Below are 10,529 nucleotides of genomic sequence, written 5' to 3' on the forward strand. Positions count from 1 at the left end.
GGACCTCGGGCAGCAGGCACCCTCCCTGACTGTCTTCAGGACCACAGGGTGCCTGGTGTTTTGGCTGCACCAAGTCCTTCCAACTCACCATTGTAGGGAGGCAATGCTCCCTGGGCATCCCTGGCTTTGTGGGTCTTCTGATGGGGCCTGGTTTGGAGAAAGTGGGTGGGATTTTACTCAGTCTCTCAGCCACTGGCCAGAGCCCAGGATCAGAACTTCCCACAGGCAAAAACAGAGTGTCAGGGATTACGTAAGTGTATCTGTTCTTCATGTGGAACACACAGGGTCTAGGACTCCTGACATGGAAGGCTTGGTTCTTAAGTGAACTTTTTGTCTAACTCAGTTAAGTACTTTTTAAAAAAATCTCCACTGGAGAAGCTGGCTCTTCATCAGGGCACCAGCACTCATCTTCAATCTTTTGGAAGAGAATACAATAATACACAACTTGACAGCACACAGTAACATAGAGCAGACCAAAGGTCAGCGACATGAACTGTGTATAAGACCCTTTCATGCAGCTGTGAGACCGTGTTTCACGTGTGTGTGTGTGTGTGTGTGTGTGCATTTGTGGGTGTGTACATGTGAGAGTGGGTGTGTGCACACGTGACTCTGCTTGCTAGTGCATGTGTGTTTGTGCGTGTAACACAGAGGCTGAGGTCAAGATGTCTTCCTCAGTCATTAAACTCTTTCAGTGAACCCTGTGGCTAGACTGTCTGGCCAGCGAGCCCCCTGGGATCTTCCTATCTCTGCATCCCTGACAGGGGGTGTTTTAGGCATGAGGTGTTGAATCAGGCTTTTAAGTGGGTGCAGGGGATTCCCACACATCTTCCTGCCCCCTCGAGAGGCAAGTGCTTTCCCCATTGAGCCATCTCCCTTCCCCCCTTCCCCCAGGGTATTTAAAGAGATCTGGATCCATATGGAGGATTGCAGTGGGCATTATAGCAAACAGAAGAATAATCAGGAACTGCTTTTGTAATTCCAGACCTCCCTCCCTCTCTCTTTCTCTCTCTCACACAGTCCACAGAGTCTTTTTAGTTATGTGTTTTATATCTCTAGAAAAAGAATCCTAAGATTTTTCCCTCCTGTGTGTGTTACTGAATATTTATTATACTCTAGAGGGATTTTCTATGACCTGACCAGCCCCAATAATTGAGACAGAGACCTATTGGTTTGTTTAAACAAGTCTTATGCACAGTAGCTGGGCAGGTATGATTTAAACTAATTTTCTAAGCTACTCTGGCTATCTCCCAGCTGCATTCCTGAGGTTACTTGTCAATATGTCTTCCTGTCCAGTCTGGATCAGCTCCATCAGGCCATGTCCTGTCTCTCCATCTTCTTCCTTCTCTCCTTCCTCTCTTCTCTTCACCTGCTTCCATCCTCTGCCTCAGGGTTCCTACCTGAGAGCCCCAGCTTGTGGACCAAAGCTCTGCCCACCTCTATTCTGCTGTCAGCAACTTTATCAACCAATCAGAGATAACTGGGGAGCAAAGTTTACACACCATCACTTGGTGTATGTGAGAATGTGCTCGGTCTGGACTGCAAGCAAATGGTGGGGCCCACTATTTAGGACTGGAATACACAGCAGCCCTAGATCAACCCCTAACCCCCTCCTGTGCATTTTTGTCTTGCTTCTTCATGGTCCGTGATGACAGGTGAGGTTGTCAGTACAATGAAGCTGAACTGATGGACGAGAGCAGATTGTTCTGCCATATTCCTAGGTCTTTGAGTTGCACATCAAATCTAGGGCTGATCGCCCCACACTTGTTCAACCTGCCTGTGAGGTTCACAGTGATTTTCCAAGCTCTGGGATCATCGATGATTTAAAGACACCGAAGTAACCACACTTCATCATCATAGCTAGGAACTGAATGATGACTTTGCAGCATGGCCTGATGAAGACCTGGCATTTGCCTCTCTTCTCAGCATCGTTGACGCTCTCGAGAGCACCTGCCGGGACACTCACGCACACCACTGTGGCTCAGAAAGATGGCAGAGAGAGCTCCTTATTTATTTCTAACAATATCTTTCTCTACCCGCAATCAGGTGTCGCACTATCGTTTTTCTAGTTCTGAAGAAGATCACAAGGCTTGTAAGAGACCCTCAAGGTCCAGGCCCGCAGACCTTCATACTGCCTAACGTGGAAGGGAGAAGGAAGAGCCAGAGGAGTACCAGCCCAGAGCTCTGAGCTGAGACTACCGAGCTGTCAGCCAGACAGCAGAGAGCTGTGGAGAGAGCATACCATGGATTCAGTCATGATGTTACCACAGATGGTCTGGAAGGTGGGTAGCATGGTTTGCCCAACACACCCTCAGGAAACTGAGGCTTGCAAAGAGCGGGGTGAGTCTGCAGACACAGGTGGGGGCTCTTGGCTGATCCCCTCCGTGTGGAGGTCATGTTCAGACCCAGCGAAAGTGTAAGTAGCAGCAGGCAGTGTTTGGGGAGTGGAGCTGGACCTGTCTCAGGAGCGGAACAAAAGGAGGACGCATCCCTGCAGAGGTCTGAGGGGAAAGGCCACCCCAGGAGAGAACTGGGTGGGACCGCTACAGGAAACTTACCAACACTCAGAAGTTGTGCCCTGGAAATGGTCCCACAGGTGGGTCTTACGGGGCAGACACCTGGGCACTTCAGTGTAAGGACAGGACAAGTGTCCAGTTGCTTCCGGGGAACCCAAGAGGTGGGTCTGCCTGGGCGCTCTTCATGGACCCGGTATACACTGTGTGGCTCAAAGAGATGGTCTTGAGTTTTGAAGTTTTGGTGTATTTATTTGCTTGTTTGTCTTTTTGTTTTTGAGACAGAGTTTCTTTGTGTAGCCCTGGCTGTCCTGAAGCTCTGTAGAGCAGGCTGGCTTCGAACTCAGAGATTTGCCTACCTTTGCTGGGGTGAAGGGCATTCAACCACCGCAACCGGCCAAGTTTCGAAGTTTTAAATGTTGGTGGCGATTCACACAGAAAGGATTAGTTTTTGGGGTCTGATGTAGTCCAGGCTAGCTTCAGACTTACTGTGTAGTTGAGGATTGCCTTTCATCTTCTTATCCTCCCGCATCCAACTCCCAAGTTCTGGCTCAGCCTGGTTTATAGAGTGAGTTTCAGGACAGTCGGAGCTATGTAGTGAGACCCCGACTAGAAAACCAAAATCAAAACGAACAACAACAAAAAAGCTGGGTGTGGCAAAATGGGCTTGTAATCCCAGGACTGGGGTAGTGGAGACAGTCCGAACTCTGGGACTCCCTGACCAATCAATCTAACCTCATCAATGAAGCCCAGGTTCCGCAGAGAGACTGTGCCCTAACAAATAAGAGCTGCCGTAAAGAGCACTGGCTGCCCTTTCAGAGGACTAGGGTTCAATTCCTGGCATCCCTGTGGTGGCTCACAACCGTCCAATCCCAGGAGAGCCAACCCTTTTTCTGACCTCCAAAAGTGTCAGGCACACACATTGTATACAAATGTACCCACAGGGAAAACACCCACATACATAAAAAATTAAAATAAATGAAAAACAAATAGGGTGAGTTGCTCCTGAGGAATAACACCCAAGATTGAGCCTTGACCTACACACAGAAACACACGGGCACAAACAGGCACATTCATGTACACACACACATACATATACTCAGATGCATAGGCCCACACGCACACTCACAGATTTGCACATGCAGGCACATACAGATATATAAAATTAATCTTTGTTTTTTTTTGTTTTTTGTTTTTTTTTGGAGACAGGGTCTCCCTCTGTAGTCCTGGGATTCAATGTGTAGGCTAGACTGGCCTTGAACTCAAAGAGATCTGCCTGCTTCTGCCTCCCGAGAGCTGGGATTAAAGAGGGGTGCCACCATACCTGCCTGTTTGACTGTGAAGGAGAACTACAGTGGGCTGGGTGTAGACAGTGATTGCGGTGGTCAGACCTGCCCGTCCCTGACCCCACTGAAGGGCCCCGCTGATGTTCTGCAGCTCGGGTCCAAGCCTTTTCAGTCCTGCTGTCCGGTGCACAGTGCACCGTGAAGGGCTGAGCAGCTGCAGAGCAGCCCATCCCAGAGCGGGTGCTGGGCTCCGTTCAGGTGAGGTGCCCTGGCTGTCTCTGCTGGCAGGTCAGGAAGCCGTGGCTCAGGTGTGTGACTGACGCCTGTGGATTCCCGTGTCATGCTGAGTCTGGCTCTCTGGCCCTTCTCTTTTGCAGGCTTTCACGCTTTTCATAACAAAGGCAAAATCCAACACTGATGGCGAGTCCTCCTACAGCAGCCAGATCGATTTCTCCAGAGAAGCTGAGGGCATTAGTAAGGCTGTGGCAGAGGGGAAGTTACTGGACGTGATATATATAGCCAGAGACGTAATGCAGAGAATGTCGAGATACCGAGTGAAAATCGCTGTGACCGGGGACTCCGGCAATGGCATGTCATCCTTCATCAATGCTATTAGAGGTGTTGGACACGAGGAGGTGGATTCAGCTCCCACCGGGGTGGTGAGGACCACTCAAGTACCGGCCTGTTACTTCTCCTCCAGCTTTCCCAACGTGGAGCTGTGGGACCTGCCCGGCACAGGAGCCACGGCCCAGAGCATCAAGGAATACATGGAAGAGATGCGGTTCCACACCTACGACCTTTTCATCATCGTCGCGTCTGAGCAGTTCAGCTTGAATCACGTGAAGCTGGCCAAAGCTGTGCAGAAGATGGGGAAGAGGTTCTACATTGTCTGGACCAAGCTGGACAGGGACCTCAGCACGAGTGCCCTCTCTGAAGCCCAGCTACTGCAGAGCATCCGAAGGAATATCCAGGAGAATCTCCAGAAGGAGCAGGTGAAGGAGCCGCCCACATTCCTGCTATCCAGCTTTAGTCCTTCTTTTCACGACTTCCCAGAGCTTAGACACACTCTGCAGAAAGACCTCGATGGCATCAGGTACAGAGATACCTTAGAGGCCCTCTCTCAGGTCTGTGACGACAGCATCAGCAGTAAGGAATTGATGCTGAAGGATCGGATGCCCACCACACACCTGGAGGTGGCTGTTAGCCCTGTGTACGATTCTGCTGACCTTGAGGAGGCTCTGGAAACCTACCAGAAACTCTTTGGTGTGGATGATGGGTCACTTCAGCAGGTGGTCCAGAGTACGGGGACATGGACCATGCAGAGCCAGGACTTGCTCAAGATGGACAGGAGACTGGGACTGATGACGTCTTTTGTCGTGGTCATGATCTTCAGGTTTCTTTCGTCCTCGTGGTGGTTTGGCTTGTGGAACTTTTTCACCCGTGGCTTCAGACACCAGAGATACAGGCTCATCCTTGGACTAGTTGCTAAGAACACCAAGGCCTGCCTGAGGAGAGCGCTCAGGGACTATACCCTCCCTTCTGAATCCTCTGAGAAGAGTCTGGCTTACCCTCAAGTGAAATTCAGGCTGCCTCAGGGTCTTCCCTTTGCTTAGGGCTCTAGCTATCCACTAGAAAGCAGGAACTGTAGGGACACTTTGTAATAACACTTAATATTTTTAGAGGAGGTAGGAAAATTGCTCACCTTCCTATGTTCAACTCAAATACTTTGCTCTTTCAAAGAGCAAGTATCTGCCGAGGTAATCAGCCAAGTCCTCTTAGTTCATGGGTTTTTATGCTTTCAGTTTTCATTGTAACACACGTTTAAATCAAATGATTTCCATCCTAAACCATTAAAGTTGTCTTCATTAATGCTTTTTTTTTTATTCGTATCATTATCTTTTTCGAGATACCCTTGGTGCTGACTCAACTGGCACAGAAAGGCACTTAGAAATTTGGAGGGAGGAGAGGGTGGCGGCAACTGTCCCTTAAAATCTACTGCTTGTTGGGGCTGTGAGAACGCATGTAAGAGTGTATGTGTGTGGTTGCATGCATGCCACAGCATGTGGAGTGAGTGCTCTCCTTTCACCAAGTCATCAGGCTTGGCTGCAAGCACCTTTAACCCTTAGCCATATTCATAGCCTGCTAAAGATGTCTTTGGCATTCAAGATCACCAAGGGTGTTGAGCCCTGAGCTAGCCTGTGGAAGAGTGGCTTCCTCAAGGCCTAGACATCAAAATCTTAGTATATGTTCTGGTGCTCCAACAAAACCACCGGGTTTGGATAATATAAAAGCAAATATGGGTTTTTGACTCACAGTTCTGGAGCCTGGGAGTTCTCCATGGGTGACCCATCAAGTTAGCCTGTGGTGATGCCATCGGAGCTTACAGCTCCACATCACAGTCCATCACTGAGGGTAGTCGGGGCAGGAACTCACTCACGGCAGAAACCTGGAGGCAGGAGCTGATGCAGAGGCCACAAAGGAACACTGCTTAGGGGCCTGCTCCTCCTAGCTTGCTCCTCCTGCTTTTTTACGCCACCCAGGGCCATCAGCCCAGTGGTTGTACCACGCACAGTAAGCTGAGCTAACTCACAGCAATCGTTGATCAAAACAACCCACAGACTTGCGTACAGGCCAACCTTGTGAAGACATTTTTCTCAAATTAAGATTCTCTCTTTCCTGCCGGTTGGTGGTGGCCCACACCTTTAATCCCAGCACTTGGGAGGCAGAGTTGGGTGGCCTGGTCTACAGGGCCAGATCCAGGACAGCCAGGGCTTCACAGAGACCCTGTCGGGAAAAACAAAAGTTTTCTTCTTGCCCGTTGCCTCTACTTCTTTGTGTGGCGTTGACATGAGACGGGCCAGCACAGACACATACAGGACTCCCTTAGCTATGCTATGTGCACCTTGCTTTTTTCACACAGATGACCCCTGCCCCTGGGTTTGGATGTGCATATGGAACCCAGAAGACAAGGTGATGCTCCCCTAGAGCATGCTGTCTTGTTTTATCGCTATTTTTGACGTGGGTTCTCTCTCTGGCCTTGGGCTCCTCAAATAGGCTAGGCTGGCTGGCTGTCAAAACTCAGGGATGCACCCGTCTTTATGGCCTCAATACTAGGATCGCAGTGTGTCACTATGCCTTTTTGGTTATTTTTTTTTTTAAACACAGGTCCTGAAGGAACTCAGGCCATCACACTTGCAAGGCAAGCACTGCACCTTCACGGCTATCTCCCCAGCCAAACCCTTTCATTTCTCCTCTCCTGTAGCATGTCACAGTGGACTTACTCCACCACATATTTATCAAGTCTCCCGGTGCTGGGCATCTGGGTTGCTTCCAATTTTGACTATAGCAAATATCCTTAAACCACACTGAGTGGTCCGAGGACCCCAACTGCCCAAAGCAGGACTGCTGGCCTACGGAGAAGGCATATATAATCCCTTATAATACCAAACAGGGTTGCCAATCTGCCTGCACAAGGGGCATTCTGCTTCCCTGCGGCCCTGACTCCATCAACAAAGCAGGAAATTTCTAAATCTTGAGAGTTCCCCCACAGTGGATGATAAGATCATCTGTTTTTCTAGGTTCACAGTGTTTTGTATCGTGTCTGGGTCAACTTGGTGTGATATGGGAGGTGGTCAAGGTGTAGCCCTAGCTATGACCCTTGAGATGAGCAACTCAACTAACAAACTTTGTGTGCAGATCTGTGTGGAGGTGTTGGGGCCTCTCCAGGTTCTGTATCCTCCTGCAGCCACCATGGACCCAGTGGGTGGCTGGGTTTCTTGTTCCATACTCCCCACAAGCAGGGCTGGCCACACCCATTCCGTTTTGCTTTGGTTCTTCTTGGCTGCTTCCATACTCATTTTCCAGGAGGCCTCTGGAATCAGTGTGTCTGGACCTTGAAGTAAAGCTGCTCTGGACTTCACTCCACTTCAAGACAGCTTCTTCCAAGCGCCAGCAGGCCCACTCCAGAACCGGCACCCTCCTGGTCAACCAGTGAGGCACAATCCTCCTCACCCTCCCCCCCCCAACTCTTCCCAGGCTCTTTGTTTTCTTTCTGCTACCAGCAGCAGCTCCTGGTTTCTCCACTGCTCAATTCTGTCTCCTATAGGCATCCCTGGGCCTGGCTCTCTGGTGGGTCAGCTCTGGCTCTTCCTAGCAAAATCATCCTTCCCTTTGCTACAAGCCCCACCCCTTCCTTCAGGGTTCCTCTGAAGTGGATCTCTCAAAGGCCCAAAGGGAGCAGGAAGCCTCCACCTTTGCATTCTTTTATTCTTGGGATGGAAGGCTCCTCTCTAATTTTCATAGCCTGTCCTGGGGCTTGGAAGCTTCAGGCCTGGGAATACTGAGAAACTGAGGGTTTAGGGACCTTAAGGATTGGGGACCTGGGAAGTTGGAGGCCAGGTACCTGCCAGGGATCTTAGAGCTTTGGGGTCTGGGTAACTGCAGTTCAGAGACCTTAGGACTTGGGGATCTAGGGAGCTTGGGACCAGAGACTTTAAGAGTCTGGTGGTCAGGGCCCTTAAAGGAGGACAATCATCCATGAAGCCCAGCCCTATGCCCTTCGGCACTCTCCACTTTGACCTAGGTCCTTCTCTCCAGACGCAAGGGAAGGATCGGAGAGGGCTGGCCTGGCTAACACTGGGTCGAAGGTGGGCATTAGCCAGGGTTAGATGTCATCATCTGAGCAAGAAAGAGCTCAGGGAGGCAGCAGGGTCAGACCGGGCGACTCCTGACCTCTAAGCCGGCCATCAGGCAGAGCTCCTCCCCTCTCCGAAGGCGAATGTGAAGTCTGTGCAGCTGAATCCTGAAAACCAACCATTTCCAGGAAATGAAACTGAAAGCTGTTCTGGCAGCAGGCCCCTCCCCTCTGGGGAGGCAGGCAGGGGAGTGCCAGGGTAGAGCAGAGCCTGAGGGGAAACCCAGGAGCTCAGGCTGCCCTTCAGCTGCTCCCCTCTCCCCTCCTCGCTCTCTTCAGGAGGACCCCCGGACCCCCACACCTCGATTCTCTCCCTCCTGACCATCCCGGGCCTGGATTGCAGTTTTGTAAGGCTTCTGAGCAGGTAGGTGAGGGGCTCCTAAGTGGGGCTTGACCTATAAACCTGCTCAGGGCAGGAGAGTCTGGGGTCAGGTGTCATCTTGGGACCTCGGGCAGCAGGCACCCTCCCTGACTGTCTTCAGGACCACAGAGTGCCTGGTGTTTTGGCTGCACCAAGTCCTTCCAACTCACCATTGTAGGGAGGCAATGCTCCCTGGGCATCCCTGGCTTTGTGGGTCTTCTGATGGGGCCTGGTTTGGAGAAAGTGGGTGGGATTTTACTCAGTCTCTCAGCCACTGGCCAGAGCCCAGGATCAGAACTTCCCACAGGCAATAACCAGGTAAACACATTGGTTCTTTATTCAGAGCCCAGGGAGACTGGCGCTTGAAAGACTGAGTTCCTAGGGAAACTTTTTTGTATAACTCGGTTCGATTATTTAAAAAAAATTTTTTTTTTCTTGAGTGTGTCTCTGTGTCTGCGTGTGTGTGAAAGTCAGGGGATGACTTGCAGCGCTGATTCTCTCCTCCCACAACCGCACTCACGGTGTTAGCCTGGGTGGTTGGTATGTTTGCTTACTTGTTAGGCTATCTCACCGGCCCGTTTAAAACAAACCAACCAGAACCGAAATCAAACCAACCAAACCGAACCAACCAACCAACTACCGAACAAACTCTGAAAAACAAACCAAAACAAGACAAAAACAGTTAAACTATTTCATCTGCATTAGGGAAACTGGCACACCACAGTACCCAGCTCAGTCCTTCACAGATCATGAGGGTGTGTGTGTAGGTGTGTGTGTGTGTGTGTGTGAGGTGGTTACTCTAAACACCTAGAGCATTGCATGCTGGGTTCAAGGCTGTTTCCACTGACCATGGAATCAACAGCACTGGAAAGTCCCAGTGTCCCCGCCTAATGGTGAGGAGACTGAAGAGCAAAGTGGAGCCGAGGGGCCAGCAGGCTCTGTGTTCATGAAAGTCCTTGACAGCTCCGATCCATAACTAGTCTAGGCTGGTTCCCGCATCTCTGGAAGCCCCTTTCATGGAGGCTCTGGGTCCCCGAGTGAGGCATGAACTACACGGAGTCCTGTATAGGCAATCTCTTCATAAGGGTTTTCCCCCCAATATTTGTGTGATTTAGCTGGGTGACGTGGCTCACACACACGTGAGCCTAGCACTTGGGAAGTGGGGGCAGCAGAGTCAGTTTTCAAGGTGACATAGATTTAGACTAACACGGGCTATATTAGATGTGTGCTTTTCATTAGTCTATAAGAATTACATAAAAGAATGGGTTGTGGGCCGTTGAGCTCCCTTAGTGGGTAAAAGTGATTGTCCCCAAGCCTGACAACCCGAGTTTGATCCCAAGGACCCACAAGGTAGAAAGAGAGAACCTACTTCCACAGCTGTCCTCTAACTTCTACAAGGGCACCTGGCATGCTTGGCACATCTCCAACACATATGAATAAATAAATGTAGTAATGAAATGTATTTGTTTATGTATTTGAATGATCTATTTGCATGTGTGCCTGTATGACAGAAGGCATCAAATCCCATTATAGATGGTTGTGAGCCACCACGTGGTTGCTGGGACTTGAACTCGGGACCTCTGGAAGAGCAACCAGTGGTCCTGACTGCTAAGCTATCTCTCCAGCCTGAATACACACACACACACACACACACACACACACACACACACACACACACA

General features: G+C 50.3%; 2 protein-coding genes across 4 annotated transcripts in view; both read left to right on the forward strand.

Moving 5' to 3' along the window:
• LOC129673091 (immunity-related GTPase family M protein 1-like) overlaps nucleotides 1-5,665 on the forward strand; it is a 5,943-nt gene extending 278 nt beyond the window's left edge. Inside the window, exons 2-3 of one of the 2 annotated variants that reach the window (XM_055602767.1) lie at nucleotides 2,044-2,279; nucleotides 4,174-5,665. In XM_055602767.1, coding sequence (XP_055458742.1) covers nucleotides 2,241-2,279; nucleotides 4,174-5,409 — 1,275 coding nt within the window. In that variant the 5' untranslated portion in view covers nucleotides 2,044-2,240 and the 3' untranslated portion in view covers nucleotides 5,410-5,665. The remainder of the gene's footprint in view (nucleotides 1-2,043; nucleotides 2,280-4,173) is intronic. The other variant, XM_055602768.1, reaches the window with a different exon arrangement.
• A 2,957-nt stretch (nucleotides 5,666-8,622) lies between these two features.
• Nucleotides 8,623-10,529, forward strand: part of LOC129673092 (immunity-related GTPase family M protein-like) — a 9,066-nt gene continuing 7,159 nt past the window's right edge. For both annotated transcript variants that reach the window (XM_055602769.1, XM_055602770.1), the window contains exon 1: nucleotides 8,623-8,853. The gene's annotated coding sequence lies outside the window, so the exon portion shown is untranslated. The remainder of the gene's footprint in view (nucleotides 8,854-10,529) is intronic.

The sequence above is a fragment of the Psammomys obesus genome, unplaced genomic scaffold (genome assembly GCF_907164565.1).
Source record: "Psammomys obesus unplaced genomic scaffold, mPsaObe1.curated_primary_1811, whole genome shotgun sequence".
Lineage (NCBI taxonomy): Eukaryota > Metazoa > Chordata > Mammalia > Rodentia > Muridae > Psammomys > Psammomys obesus.